Below are 16,247 nucleotides of genomic sequence, written 5' to 3'. Positions count from 1 at the left end.
CACCAACCTTGTCTTTATACCTGTTCAGACAACACCCTCCAGGGGGCAGTATGCACCTTTTCAGTTTGTTTACCGACTCATACAAGTAGTAGAAGAAGCCCATCCTGTCACAGAAGCCATTATCACACAGATACAAAAAAATGCCCTCTATCTACCTCTATGAGCCAGACTGAATGCTGTGAAACAGAATTATGAGCTTACGCAATAAGGCTGGTTTAACACGGCTAATTGGGGCGGCAGGTAGACGAGTGGTTAGAGCGTTGGGCCAGTAACCGAAAGGCTGCTAGATCGAATCCCTGAGCCGACAAGGTAAAAGACCTGTTGTTCTGCCCCTAACCCACTGTTCCCCTGAACAAGGCAGTTAACCCCACTGTTCCCCTGAACAAGGCAGTTAACCCACTGTTCCCCTGAACAAGACAGCTAACTCACTGTTCCCCTGAACAAGGCAGCTAACCCACTGTTCCCCTGAACAAGGCAGTTAAACCCACTGTTCCCCTGAACAAGGCAGTTAAACCCACTGTTCCCCTGAACAAGGCAGTTAACCCACTGTTCCCCTGAACAAGGCAGTTAACCCACTGTTCCCCTGAACAAGACAGCTAACCCACTGTTCCCCTGAACAAGGCAGCTAACCCACTGTTCCCCTGAACAAAGCAGCTAACCCACTGTTCCCCTGAACAAGGCAGCTAACCCACTGTTCCCCTGAACAAGGCAGCTAACCCACTGTTCCCCTGAACAAGGCAGCTAACCCACTGTTCCCCTGAACAAGGCAGCTAACCCACTGTTCCCCTGAACAAGGCAGCTAACCCACTGTTCCCCTGAACAAGGCAGCTAACCCACTGTTCCCCTGAACAAGGCAGTTAACCCACTGTTCCCCTGAACAAGACAGCTAACCCACTGTTCCCCTGAACAAGGCAGCTAACCCACTGTTCCCCTGAACAAGGCAGTTAAACCCACTGTTCCCCTGAACAAGGCAGTTAACCCACTGTTCCCCTGAACAAGGCAGTTAAACCCACTGTTCCCCTGAACAAGGCAGTTAACCCACTGTTCCCCTGAACAAGACAGCTAACCCACTGTTCCCCTGAACAAGGCAGCTAACCCACTGTTCCCCTGAACAAGGCAGTTAAACCCACTGTTCCCCTGAACAAGGCAGTTAACCCACTGTTCCCCTGAACAAGGCAGTTAACCCCACTGTTCCCCTGAACAAGGCAGTTAACCCACTGTTCCCCTGAACAAGGCAGTTAACCCACTGTTCCCCTGAACAAGACAGCTAACCCACTGTTCCCCTGAACAAGGCAGCTAACCCACTGTTCCCCTGAACAAGGCAGCTAACCCACTGTTCCCCTGAACAAGGCAGCTAACCCACTGTTCCCCTGAACACGGCAGCTAACCCACTGTTCCCCTGAACAAGGCAGCTAACCCACTGTTCCCCTGAACAAGGCAGCTAACCCACTGTTCCCCTGAACAAGGCAGTTAACCCACTGTTCCCCTGAACAAGGCAGCTAACCCACTGTTCCCCTGAACACGGCAGCTAACCCACTGTTCCCCTGAACACGGCAGCTAACCCACTGTTCCCCTGAACACGGCAGCTAACCCACTGTTCCCCTGAACAAGGCAGCTAACCCACTGTTCCCCTGAACAAGGCAGCTAACCCACTGTTCCCCTGAACAAGGCAGTTAACCCACTGTTCCCCTGAACAAGGCAGTTTAACCCACTGTTCCCCTGAACAAGACAGCTAACCCACTGTTCCCCTGAACAAGGCAGTTAACCCCACTGTTCCCCTGAACACGGCAGCTAACCCACTGTTCCCCTGAACAAGGCAGCTAACCCACTGTTCCCCTGAACAAGGCAGCTAACCCACTGTTCCCCTGAACAAGGCAGTTAACCCCACTGTTCCCCTGAACACGTCAGCTAACCCACTGTTCCCCTGAACAAGGCAGCTAACCCACTGTTCCCCTGAACAAGGCAGCTAACCCACTGTTCCCCTGAACAAGGCAGCTAACCCACTGTTCCCCTGAACAAGGCAGCTAACCCACTGTTCCCCTGAACAAGGCAGCTAACCCACTGTTCCCCTGAACAAGGCAGCTAACCCACTGTTCCCCTGAACAAGGCAGCTAACCCACTGTTCCCCTGAACAAGGCAGCTAACCCACTGTTCCCCTGAACAAGGCAGTTAACCCACTGTTCCCCTTACCAAGGCAGCTAACCCACTGTTCCCCTGAACAAGGCAGCTAACCCATTGTTCCCCTGAACAAGGCAGCTAACCCACTGTTCCTAGGCTGTCATTCTTAATTGACTTGCCTACTTAAACAAAAACTAATTATTTAAAAAAATAATTCAGTTTACCAGAGCAGGAACTATTTACAGAGCCTTCAGAATGTATTCACAGATTGTTTTTTTCTTCTTCTCAGGACAGTGACACAATCTCAATTTAATCTTTTAAAAATATATATTTTTAAGTCAAGGGGTGTGAACACATTCTGAAGGAACTGTACATCCTCTCTTCTTTGGTTTGTGTAATAGTATAACTTTAGACCGTCCCCTCGCCCATACCCGGGCGCGAACCAGGGACCCTCTGCACACATCAACAACAGTCACCCCTCGAAGCATCGTTACCCATCGCTTCACAAAAGCAGAGCAAAGGGGAACTACTACTTCAAGGTCTCAGAGCGAGTGACGTCACCGATTGAAACGCTATTTAGCGCTGCACCACCGCTAACTAAGCTAGCAGTTTCACCTCCGTTACAGTAGCATCTTGCTGTCACAAACTTGCCTTGTTTATTTTAATACACTTTACTCTATGTTAGTCAGCGCATGTCTACATACATTTTTAGAGGTACTGTACATCAGCTCATGCTGTTTACTTCCTACTGCGTGGTAACTTAGTGAACCTGTGTGTCGTTTCAGTCCATGATATTCCTAGTCCGGGATTGGAGTTTCCCTTACGAGTTTGGCTATGGACAGGAAGGAGGCATGAAGTTCCTGGAGAAGAGGCTCAAGGTCAGAGGTCACAGATGATTTTTCGTGGAGCATCTAAAGATAAAAACAACAACAACAACAACAGTTATATTAACAGTTTGTCATTCATTGAAACTGAAAGGGATGCTATTTATTCTACATAATTATGTAAGCTGTAATAATAATAATAATAATAACAATAATAATAATAATAATATAAGCAGATGTTTTCATCCGAAGAAACATACAGATCCCTGTGATCCCCTGCAGGAATGGATCTCACAGCCTCGGCATCAGTAGTAACAACACTGTTACCAACTGTGGTTGTGTCTCTGTCTGTGGTTGTGTCTCTGTCTGTGTCTCTGTCTGTGGTTGTGTCTCTGTCTGCGGTTGTGTCTCTGTCTGTGGTTGTGTCTCTGTCTGCGGTTGTGTCTCTGTCTGCGGTTGTGTCTCTGTCTGCGGTTGTGTCTCTGTCTGCGGTTGTGTCTCTGTCTGCGGTTGTGTCTCTGTCTGTGGTTGTGTCTCTGTCTGCGGTTGTGTCTCTGTCTGCGGTTGTGTCTCTGTCTGCGGTTGTGTCTCTGTCTGCGGTTGTGTCTCTGTCTGTGGTTGTGTCTCTGTCTGTGGTTGTATCTGTGTCTTTCTGGGGTTGGTCTGCGGTTGTGTCTCTGTCTGCGGTTGTGTCTCTGTCTGCGGTTGTGTCTCTGTCTGTGGTTGTGTCTCTGTCTGTGGTTGTGTCTCTGTCTGCGGTTTTGTCTCTGTCTGCGGTTGTGTCTCTGTCTGCGGTTGTGTCTCTGTCTGCGGTTGTGTCTCTGTCTGTGGTTGTGTCTCTGTCTGTGGTTGTGTCTCTGTCTGTGGTTGTGTCTCTGTCTGCGGTTGTGTCTCTGTCTGCGGTTGTGTCTCTGTCTGCGGTTGTGTCTCTGTCTGCGGTTGTGTCTCTGTCTGTGGTTGTGTCTCTGTCTGTGGTTGTGTCTCTGTCTGTGGTTGTGTCTCTGTTTGTGGTTGTGTCTGTGTCTTTCTGGGGTTGGTCTGCGGTTGTGTCTCTGTCTGCGGTTGTGTCTCTGTCTGCGGTTGTGTCTCTGTCTGCGGTTGTGTCTCTGTCTGCGGTTGTGTCTCTGTCTGCGGTTGTGTCTCTGTCTGCGGTTGTGTCTCTGTCTGCGGTTGTGTCTCTGTCTGTGGTTGTGTCTCTGTTTGTGGTTGTGTCTCTGTCTGTGGTTGTGTCTCTGTCTGTGGTTGTGTCTCTGTTTGTGGTTGTGTCTGTGTCTTTCTGGGGTTGGTCTGCGGTTGTGTCTCTGTCTGTGGTTGTGTCTCTGTCTGGAGTTGTATCTGTGTCTGTCTGTGGTTGGTCTGTGGCCGTACGTGTCTGTGGTTGTGTGTGTCTGTGTTCTAGATCTCTGAGAATCAGCATGAGGAGCTGCAGAACGTTCGTAAACACATCCACTCCTGCTTCACCAACATCTCCTGCTTCCTGATGCCCCACCCCGGACTCAAAGTGGCCACCAACCCCAACTTCGACGGCAGACTCAAAGGTAAACTACGTCACGATCACCCGGTCTTAATACACACACAGCACAGTTTGTTTCCTACAAAAAATATACAGTAACTGTCTGATCAAATTCCATATAATAGAGAAGGTTCAAGGAATTATGAAATTGTCACACCATGACAAGAAGGACACTAGTAGTTTATTTTTCTATAGGCCGACTATTCCTCTCCCTAACCTGTGTGCAGAGGGTCGTTGGTTATCGCCCAGCTCAGGGTCGTCAGCACTACTGTTATACATAACGACCCTTCCAATCTTCTCCCTAACCCGTGTGCAGAGATCGACCGTGAGTTCATCAACAACCTGCAGGTGCTGGTCCCGTGGCTGCTGAGTCCCAGGAACCTGGATGTCAAGGAGATCAACGGCAGCAACATCACCTGCAGAGGCCTGCTAGAGTACTTCAAGGTTAGAGACAGAGATTTTGATTGAAGAGATGATACTGTATGTATCTATATGATACTGTATGTATCTATATGATACTGTATGTATCAATATGATACTGTATGTATCAATATGATACTGTATGTATCAATATGATACTGTATGTATCTATATGATACTGTATGTATCAATATGATACTGTATGTATCAATATGATACTGTATGTATCTATATGATACTGTATGTATCTATATGATACTGTATGTATCAATATGATACTGTATGTATCTATATGATACTGTATGTATCTATATGATACTGTATGTACCTACATCTAGATGATACTGTATGTATCTATATGATACTGTATGTATCAATATGATACTGTATGTATCAATATGATACTGTATGTATCTATATGATACTGTATGTACCTACATCTATATGATACTGTATGTATCTATATAATACTGTATGTATCTATATGATACTGTATGTGCCTATATCTACAGTGCCTTGCGAAAGTATTCGGCCCCCTTGAACTTTGCGACCTTTTGCCACATTTCAGGCTTCAAACATAAAGATATAAAACTGTATTTTTTTGTGAAGAATCAACAACAAGTGGGACACAATCATGAAGTGGAACTACATTTATTGGATATTTCAAACTTTTTTAACAAATCAAAAACTGAAAAATTGGGCGTGGAATCATGTAGCAACCAAACAAAAATGTTAAACAAATCCAAATATATTTAATATTTGAAATTCTTCAAAATAGCCACCCTTTGCCTTGATGACAGCTTTGCACCCTCTTGGCATTCTCTCAACCAGCTTCACTTGGAATGCTTGGAATTTCATAGTTATTTAATTGGTCAGCAGCATTATATCCTGCATCCCACTGCTGGCTTGCTTCTGAAGCTAAGCAGGGTTGGTCCTGGTCAGTCCCTGGATGGGAAACCAGATGCTGCTGGAAGTGGTGTTGGAGGGCCAGTAGGAGGCACTCTTTCCTTGGACCAAAAATAAAAAATATCCCAGGGTAGTGTTTGGGGACATTGCCCTGTGTAGGGTGCTGTCTTTCATAGGGGTGTTAATAACCCCAGTGTCCTGGCTAAATTCACAATCTGGTTTTCATACTGTACCATTGTGGCCACCTAATCATCCCCAGCTTACAATTGACTCATTCATCCCCTGTAACTATACCCCAGGTTGTTGCTGTAAATGAGAACTTACCTGGTAAAATAAACATGCTTTTCCAACAGTCTTGAAGGATTTCCCACATATGCTGAGCACTTGTTGGCTGCTTTTCCTTCACTCAGCAGGCCAACTCATCCCAAATAGTCCCTTCACAGTCTGGAGGTGTGTTTTGGGTCATTGTTCTGTTGAAAAACAAATGATCGTCCCACTAAACGCAAACCAGATGGGATGGTGTATTGCTGCAGAATGCTGTGGTAGCCATACTGGTTAAATGTCCCTTGAATTGTAAATAAGTCACAGACTGTCACCAGCAAAGCACCCCACACCATAACACCTCCTCCTCCATGCTTCACGGTGGGAACCACACATGCTGAGATCATCCGTTCACCTACTCTGTCTCACAAAAACATGCCGGTTGGAACCAAAAATCTCAAATTTGGACTCATCCGACCAAAGGACAGATTTCCACCGGTCCATTGCTTATGTTTCTTGGCCCAAGCAAGTCTCTTCTTCTTATTGTTGTCCGTTAGTAGTGGTTTCTTTGCAGCAATTTGACCATGAAAGCCTGATTCCCGCAGTCTCCTCTGAACAGTTGATGTTGAGATGTGTCTGTTACTTGAACTCTGTGAAGCATTTATTTCGGCTGCAATCTGAGGTGCATTAACTCTAATGAACTTATCCTCTGCAGCAGAGGTAACTCTGGGTCTTCCTTTCCTGTGGCGGTCCTCATGAGAGACAATTTCATCATAGTGCTTGATGGTTTTTGCGACTGCACTTGAAGAAATGTTCAAAGTTCTTGAAATGTTCCGGATTAACTGACCTTCATGTCTTAAAGTAATGATGAACTGTCGTTTTTCTTTGCTTATTTGAGCTGTTCTTACTGCTGTTATTATTTGAGCTGTTCTTACTGCTGTTATTATTTGAGCTGTTACTACATGATTCCATGTGTTATTTCGTAGTTTTGATGTCTTCACTATTATTCTACAATGTAGAAAATAGTACAAATATAGAAAAACCCTGGAATGAGTAGGTGTGTCCAAACCTGTTGACTGGTAATGTAGGTGTTTGATGACATTATCTTTTTTTCCTTCAGGCATACATCAAAATCTACCAGGGTGAGGAGCTGCCACACCCTAAGTCCATGCTGCAGGTACACAATTACCTCCTTGTCTTATAGCTTATAGTGTTATGCCTAAAGGTGGCCTTGTGGCTAGAACGTCTGCCCTGAGATTGGAAAGTTCGGAGTACAGTCCCCGGCCGAGTCATACTAAATACCGAGTCATATTAAAGACAAAAAATGGGGCACAATGCTGCGTCTCTGCTTGGCACTCGTAGTTGTGCAGTTATTGTCAGTAGTTGTGGTCAGTAGTTGTGTGGTTGTGATCAGTAGTTGTTGTCAGTAGTTGTGGTCAGTAGTTGTGTAGTTGTGGTCAGTATTTGTGTGGTTGTGGTCAGTAGGTGTGTGGTTGTGGTCAGTAGTTGTGTGGTTGTGGTCAGAAGTTGTGTGGTTATGGTCAGTAGTTGTGTGGTTGTGGTCAGTAGTTGTGTAGTCGTGGTCAGTAGTTGTGTGGTTGTGGTCAGTAGTTGTGTGGTTGTGGTCAGTAGTTGTGTGGTTGTGGTCAGTAGTTGTGTGGTTGTGTTCAGTAGTTGTGTGGTTGTGGTCAGTAGTTGTGTGGTTGTGGTCAGTAGTTGTGTGGTTGTGGTCAGTAGTTGTGTGGTCACGTATAGTGTGGTTGTGGTCACATATAGTGTGGTTGTGGTCAGTAGTTGTGTGGTTGTGGTCAGTAGTTGTGTGGTCACGTATAGTGTGGTTGTGGTCACATATAGTGTGGTTGTGGTCAGTAGTTATGTGGTTCAGTAGTTGTGGTCAGGGATTGTGGTCAGTGGTTTATTCAATAGTTAGGTTAGTAGTTGTGTGGTTCAGTAGTTGTGTGGTTGTGGTCAGTATTTGTGTGGTTGTGGTCAGTAGTTGTGTGGTTGTGGTCAGTAGTTGTGTGGTTGTGGTCAATAGTTGTGTGGTTGTGGTCAGTAGTTGTGTGGTTGTGGTCAGTAGTTATGTGGTTCAGTAGTTGTGGTCAGGGATTGTGGTCAGTGGTTTGTTCAATAGTTATGGTTAGTAGTTGTGTGGTTCAGTAGTTGTGTAGTAGTGGTCAGGGATTGTGGTCAGTGGTTTGTTCAATTGTTATGGTCAGTAGTTGTGTGGTTCAGTAGTTTTGTGGACACAAGGCGAAATATACACTGGAGTTGCTTACCAAGACGACATTGAATGTTCATGAGTGTCCTAGTTACAGTTGACTTAAATCGGCTTGAAATTTTATGGCATGCCTTGAAAATGGCTGTTAAGCAATGATCAACAACCAACTTGACAGAGCTTGACGAATTACAATAATTATAATGTGCAAATATTGTACAATCTAGGTCTGCAAAACTCTTAGAGACTTACCCAGAAAGACTCACAGCTGTAATCACTCTTAGAGACTCACCCAGAAAGACTCACAGCTGTAATCACTCTTAGAGACTCACCCAGAAAGACTCACAGCTGTAATCACTCTTAGAGACTCACCCAGAAAGACTCACAGCTGTAATCACTCTTAGAGACTCACCCAGAAAGACTCACAGCTGTAATCACTCTTAGAGACTCACCCAGAAAGACTCACAGCTGTAATCACTCTTAGAGACTTACCCAGAAAGACTCACAGCTGTAATCACTCTTAGAGACTCACCCAGAAAGACTCACAGCTGTAATCACTCTTAGAGACTTACCCAGAAAGACTCACAGCTGTAATCACTCTTAGAGACTTACCCAGAAAGACTCACAGCTGTAATCACTCTTAGAGACTCACCCAGAAAGACTCACAGCTGTAATCACTCTTAGAGACTTACCCAGAAAGACTCACAGCTGTAATCACTCTTAGAGACTTACCCAGAAAGACTCACAGCTGTAATCACTCTTAGAGACTCACCCAGAAAGACTCACAGATGTAATCACTCTTAGAGACTTACCCAGAAAGACTCACAGCTGTAATCACTCTTAGAGACTCACCCAGAAAGACTCACAGCTGTAATCACTCTTAGAGACCTCACCCAGAAAGACTCACAGCTGTAAACACTCTTAGAGACTCACCCAGAAAGACTCACAGCTGTAATCACTCTTAGAGACTCACCCAGAAAGACTCACAGCTGTAATCACTCTTAGAGACTTACCCAGAAAGACTCACAGCTGTAATCACTCTTAGAGACCTCACCCAGAAAGACTCACAGCTGTAATCACTCTTAGAGACTCACCCAGAAAGACTCACAGCTGTAATCACTACCAAAGTGATTCTGGCTTGTAGCAAGTCCAAATCAAATCAAATGTTATTGGTCACACACATATTTAGCAGATGTTATTGCGGGTGTAGCGAAATGCTTGTGTTCCTAGCTCCAACAGTGCAGTAGTATCAAAAAATGATTAACAACAATACACACAAATCTAAAAGTAAAATAATTGGAATTAAGAAATATATAAATATTAGATTGAGCAATGTCGGAGTGGCATTGACTAAAATACAGTATAATAGTATACAGTATATACATATGAGATGAGTAAAGCAGTATGTAACATAATTTAAACATTATTAAAGTGACCAGTGTTCCATTATTAAAGTGACCAGTGTTCCATTATTAAAGTGACCAGTGTTCCATTATTAAAGTGACCAGTGTTCCATTATTAAAGTGACCAGTGTTCCATTATTAAAGTGACCAGTGTTCCAATATTAAAGTGACCAGTGTTGGGAAGAGTGCATCCCACTGGCCCTCCAACACCACTTCCAGTAGCATCTGGTCTCATACAGGGACCAATCAGGACCTACCCTGCTTAGCTTCAGAGGCAAACCAACAGTGGGATGCAGGGTGGTATGCTGCTAGTACTTGAACATCAAGCTGCCTCACACTACAGAAACAGGAGATAGACCCCTGTTCCTATGAGCCGTTCTCATCAAGCTGCCTCACACTACAGAAACAGGAGATAGACCCCTGCTCCAATGAGCTGTTCTCATCAAGCTGCCTCACACTACAGAAACAGGAGATAGACCCCTGCTCCTATGAGCCGTTCTCATCAACCTGCCTCACACTACAGAAACAGGAGATAGACCCCTGCTCCTATGAGCCGTTCTCATCAAGCTGCCTCACACTACAGAAACAGGAGATAGATCCCTGCTCCTATGAGCCGTTCTCATCAACCTGCCTCACACTACAGAAAGAGGAGATAGACCCCTGCTCCTATGAGCCGTTCTCATCAACCTGCCTCACACTACAGAAACAGGAGATAGACCCCCTATGAGCCGTTCTCATCAAGCTGCCTCACACTACAGAAACAGGAGATAGACCCCTGCCTCACACTACAGAAACAGGAGATAGACCCCTGCTCCTATGAGCCGTTCTCATCAAGCTGCCTCACACTACAGAAACAGGAGATAGACCCCCTATGAGCCGTTCTCATCAAGCTGCCTCACACTACAGAAACAGGAGATAGACCCCTGCCTCACACTACAGATACAGGAGATAGACCCCCTATGAGCCGTTCTTATCAAGCTGCCTCACACTACAGAAACAGGAGATAGACCCCTGCCTCACACTACAGAAACAGGAGATAGACCCCTGCTCCTATGAGCCGTTCTCATCAAGCTGCCTCACACTACAGAAACAGGAGATAGACCCCCTATGAGCCGTTCCGGCTCAGACAAGCCAAGGCTTACCGCATTACAATGCACTATATATATATTCCCAACGAAGATATAACATGTGTTCTGTTGTGTGTTGTTATCTTTCCTCAGGCCACAGCGGAGGCCAACAACCTGGCAGCAGTGGCAGCAGCCAGGGACCTGTACAACAGGAAGATGGAGCAGGTACTGTAAGAAGGTGGTTTCTATACTTACCTCCAATTCAAATGCTGTTTCCTTCCTGAGAGCTTCTGTTGTCCCTCCCGGATCCAGAAACGTTTTTGACCCCCCCCCCCCCGGCTAATGTCCCCCCCAGCCAATAGTCGCTGTCGTTGTCCCGGCCAATAGTCGGCGCCCCCCCCCCCCCCCCCCCAATAGTCATCCCCCCTGGCCAATAGTCGTTCTCCTAGAGAGTTAATACTCTTTTTCAGGCGTTTTTCAAACCTCTCCTCGGGGGACACCCAGCCGTTCCATGTATTTGATCTATTCCAGAGCTAGCGCACCTGATTCAACTTGTCAACTAATCATCAAGCCCTTGACCAGGTTAACCAGGTGAGCTAGTTCAGGGCTACAACAATGTTGTGAAAAGTCTGGGTGTCCCCCAAGGAGATGTTTAAGAACCACTGCTCTATTATCACACTATGGTGAAGGTATCTAATAACCCTCCCTTCCTCCCTCTCCAGGTGTGTGGTGGGGACCGGCCCTTCCTGGCCCCGGCAGAGCTCCAGGCCAGACAGAGTGACATCAGAGAGGAAGCCCTCCAGGTGTTTCGGGGGGTGAAGAAGATGGGAGGGGAGGAGTTCAGCCGACGCTACCTGCTACAGCTGGAGGGAGAAGTACGTCACCGCGGTCTCCCCGCTCGGGAAACCAATATCTTTCATAACCGTTAGCCCAATTACGGAAATTCCCTCTTGGGTCGAGGGTCAGGCGACACCGATTTTAAGTCTCGAAGAAGTAAGGCTACCTCACTTACTGACTTTATTGTCCCCATGGGGACATTTTGTTGCAGTGTCATGTGCACATTTAAAGTGGCGTTTAAATACAAAACAAAGTGGACAATACAACTTTCATAACAGTTACGCACCAATAAAAATAATAATAGTAAGAAATAATAAGAAAAAAAACATTACATAAAAGATAGAAGAAAAGACTAGCCTGCCGGCCTTACGGAGTCAATGGGAGCATTCGCCCGAGCATTCGCACCTCATCACGAGAGTGTATGTCTTGAGTCACCTCTGCTTCATTCAGCATTTCAAACAATCCACCTGAATACATAAACATTGAGGGGCGGTTTCCCGGACTAAGGACTTAATCTGTGCCCTGAACCCGCCCGTTAAATACATATTTGGCAAGTGGCAACCCAGCTAGCACATAACGTTCTGAGAACCATATTTTTTTTTAGAGTTTGGTGAAAGCCGATGGATATTTCTTGCAAGATACCCAGTTGTATTCTGTTCTCAGGCAGCAACAAAACTCTCTCTATCCTCTATCTTTTTTTTAAGCGTGTTCAAGTGCGTTGGCCACACCTCATCTTAAGGAGTGCTTGTTTTCCTTTGAAATGGGGTCTGTTTGAATAGACTCAATGACTTGTATGAATAAAAAAAACATTGCAAGCTATCTTCATCCTGGCGGCACAGATGACTCATTCCATGGATAGAGAACAGAAGATCATAGTCTTGAATCTCACTGATGCCATGCCACAATAAAAAAAGAAACGCGTTTTAATGTTTTATCTGTGCTTGAAGTTTAAATCAGATAACCTACACTAGCAGTGTTATTACAAGTTCTCAGAACATTATTTACCCATCTTCTCAGAACGTTAATAAGACCACCCAGGAAAAAGTTCAGGGAACCATAGTAAAACATTCTCAGAACCTCCCTGGAACCATAGTAAAACGTTCTCAGAACCTCCCTGGAACCATAGTAAAACATTCTCAGAACCTCCCTGGAACCATAGTAAAACGTTCTCAGAACCTCCCTGGAACCATAGTAAAACGTTCTCAGAACCTCCCTGGAACCATAGTAAAACGTTCTCAGAACCTCCCTGGAACCATAGTAAAACGTTCTCAGAACCTCCCTGGAACCATAGTTAAACGTTCTCAGAACCTCCCTGGAACCATAGTAAAACGTTCTCAGAACCTCCCTGGAACCATAATTAAACGTTCTCAGAACCTCCCTGGAACCATAGTAAAACGTTCTCAGAACCTCCCTGGAACCATAGTAAAACGTTCTCAGAACCTCCCTGGAACCATAGTAAAACGTTCTCAGAACCTCCCTGGAACCATAGTAAAACGTTCTCAGAACCTCCCTGGAACCATAGTAAAACATTCTCAGAACCTCCCTGGAACCATAGTAAAACGTTCTCAGAACCTCCCTGGAACCATAGTAAAACGTTCTCAGAACCTCCCTGGAACCATAGTTAAACATTCTCAGAACCTCCCTGGAACCATAGTTAAACATTCTCAGAACCTCCCAGCAACCTAAAAATGTATGTTCCCAGAACAGGCGAAGTTTTCACTACCGTTCTCAGAATATAAAAAAAAAAGAAGTTCAGTTTTGCCCGTCAGCGAATGTCTTTCGTTCTCAGAACCAATGAGAAACCAAAAACGTACATTCCCACAACTTCCAAGGAACCAAATGTGCTAGTTGGGAAGTGGAACCAATCACCTTAACTAGTGTTGCTTTGCCAGAATTCCGGTTTTCCAGAAATCCTGGTTGAAGGATTGCAGATTTTCCCTCCCGATTCCTGGATTTCTGAAAAACCCGGACATTTACTCGACTTTTGCAAACCTAAACATAACCAACCTTGTTTCAGGTGGACGAGGTGTTCGTTCAATACATCAAGCACAACGACTCCAAGAACATCTTCCACGCCGCCCGCACCCCGGCCACGCTGTTCGTGGTCATCTTCAGCATGTACGTGGTGGCGGGCATCACAGGCTTCGTGGGGGTTGACATCATCGCCAGCGTGTGTAATATGATTCTGGGCCTGGCGTTGATCACCCTGTGTACCTGGGCTTACATACGCTACTCTGGGGAGTACCGAGAGCTGGGCCAGGTCATCGACCAGGTGGCTGGAGCCCTCTGGGACCAGGTAAGTCCCAGAACTCGCTTAATATATGGCCAGGAGGAGTAGCGTGAACCCGGATCTTAGTTCAAATAAAATCACATTTATTTATATAGCCCTTCGTACATCAGCTGATATCTCAAAGTGCTGTACAGAAACCCAGCCTAAAACCCCCAAAACAGCAAGCAATGCAGGTGTAGAAGCACGGTGGCTAGGAAAAATTCCCTAGAAAGGAAAAAAAAACCTAGGAAGAAACCTAGAGAGGAACCAGGCTATGTGGGGTGGCCAGTCCTCTTCTGGCTGTGCCGGGTTCAGTTTATAGTTTCCCCCACTAATGGATAAAGTTAAAATTGGGGGAAAGGAAGCTGATCCTAGAACTCTACCAAGGGGAAAGTTCAGTGTGTCAAAATGGATAAGGTGTCCATTACTATGATCATCATCATCATCATAATACTGTAAGGGGTTCTTCTACATAGAAGATCATAGTAAATCCCAGGTCATAGTGTCTATAATACTGTAAGGGGTTCTTCTACATAGATCATATGAAATCCCAGGTCATAGTGTCTATAATACTGTAACATCCCAGTATTAGACATCCCAGGACATAGCGTCTATAATACTGTAATAAGCTTACATTGTTGCTGTCACAAACTCCGAACTCCACCCAGTTGTCACTGACTAGTTGGATATTCATTTCTCACTGAGCAAAGAATTTCTGTACTTACAGCATTCATGTAAATTCCTTTTTTATCAGGTTGTTGCTTTGGCAGACCTTATGTTATTGACATTTGTCAGTAAAACTCATCAAATTGTTGTACTTTTTTTTAAACACTTCATTGTGAGGGTAAATATAAGGGCTGGACTTGCAGATCAATGAAAGGCAGATCAATGAAAGGCAGATCAATGAAAAGAGGATTTTTGCTGGGGTATCGGGACAGATACAGGTAAAACAGGTTGATTGCTACCAGTAGCACGCAGACTACCTATGAGTAGCTCGCCAAACAGTTTTGTGTCACGATCGTTGTCCTCCTCGTCTGAGGAGGAGAAGTTGGAAGGATCGGAGGACCAAAATGCAGCGTGGTATGTGTTCATGATGATATTTTAATTCAAGAAAACACTGAATACAAAACAATAAACGAATAACGACCGTGAAGCTATAATGAGAACCGTTCTGACACAAGCAACTAACATAGACAATCACCCACAACCCACAATGGCAAAACAGGCTACCTAAATAGGGTTCCCAATCAGAGACAACGACATATTGAGAACCATATCAGGCCCAAACACAGAAACAGACAAACTAGACATCCAACATAGAATGCCCACTCAGATCATTCTGAAAGTACATGCAGTTTTCACTTGTTCCAATGCAAACTGTCACTAACAGGTTTAAGACTCTGCGAGCTCCCAGCTACCATCTAATCAACATGATCCCACCCTGGTTAGCTTAAAAAGCCAAACTTAACACAATTAATTGGCAATTCATTTCTAGGAATATTGCCCGTCTGTCTGTGTGGTGCGTGCGTTTGTCGATCTCTGTGTAGTCAGTTGATGTGATAACTGTCTTGTGGGTTGACAGAAATACTTTCCCCCAACACTTTCTCTAGTCAATGTTAACTAGAAAGTAGGCTAACCTTACCTGTTTGCAAGCTTTGCCACGGAATGAGCAGCAGCATTACAGAACCATTGTTAGACTGGCACATTAGACAGAACATTCCTCACCTGTTAGATGTGCAATTAAAGAGCTAGATGCACAATGATGGGGAATTACACAATGTGTTCATTTTGTTCCAGACCAAAATGGTATTCTGTTGTGATTTAAGCATTGACATGGACTCAGAACATCCAATTTAGTTGTTTCTCTATGAATTATTGTAATTTTTAAACCTGAGAAAATATAATTTGGGAAAATATAAAACAGAATTTGGTGAAAAAAATCTTAGATTTTATAGAGCCCCCCCCTTAGAGTTGTTTATGAACCATTATTTGACCAGGTATATTGACAGAAAACATAGTGAACTACTTCCTCTTGTACACTAAGGACCAGGGGAAGAGTTGCAGGGAGAAGAGAATGTCCCTATTTGAAAGCTATAAAAAAAAATCCGCAGTTAATTTCTTTAAAGTAGCTCTCATGGTAGAAAAGACCCCTGACCTAGAGACTTGTATTTATAGGGCATCCAAACCACTAGGTGGCGACATACACCCAGATGACCGCGTTGAACAATACAACGTCTGGAAATGATCAAAGCCTTCTGAAGAGTTTCTGAAAGAAACAAATATTGATAACACGTTCATATTTATTTTACACTTGATATTTGTATTATTTGTCTAAGACTGTGTTTTTGTTGTTGTTTTGCTCTATATGTTTTGCAACAGGGAAGCACAAATGAGGTAAGTACACTGGGGGA

At 44.7% G+C, this 16,247-nt stretch overlaps 1 protein-coding gene across 1 annotated transcript in view; it reads left to right on the top strand.

Annotated features, from left to right (window-relative positions):
* Positions 1-16,247, top strand: part of atl1 (atlastin GTPase 1) — a 31,293-nt gene that overhangs the window by 13,134 nt on the left and 1,912 nt on the right. The window contains exons 7-14 of the mRNA XM_036955313.2: positions 2,904-2,996; positions 4,342-4,480; positions 4,772-4,899; positions 7,163-7,219; positions 10,884-10,955; positions 11,453-11,605; positions 13,585-13,863; positions 16,216-16,230. Coding sequence (XP_036811208.2) covers positions 2,904-2,996; positions 4,342-4,480; positions 4,772-4,899; positions 7,163-7,219; positions 10,884-10,955; positions 11,453-11,605; positions 13,585-13,863; positions 16,216-16,230 — 936 coding nt within the window. The remainder of the gene's footprint in view (positions 1-2,903; positions 2,997-4,341; positions 4,481-4,771; positions 4,900-7,162; positions 7,220-10,883; positions 10,956-11,452; positions 11,606-13,584; positions 13,864-16,215; positions 16,231-16,247) is intronic.

The sequence above is a fragment of the Oncorhynchus mykiss genome, chromosome 19 (genome assembly GCF_057628025.1).
Source record: "Oncorhynchus mykiss isolate SJ-2025 chromosome 19, ASM5762802v1, whole genome shotgun sequence".
In the NCBI taxonomy this organism is placed as follows: domain Eukaryota; kingdom Metazoa; phylum Chordata; class Actinopteri; order Salmoniformes; family Salmonidae; genus Oncorhynchus; species Oncorhynchus mykiss.
The sequence above is the reverse complement of the archived record's forward strand: the minus strand, read 5'-3'. Positions and strand labels throughout refer to the sequence as shown.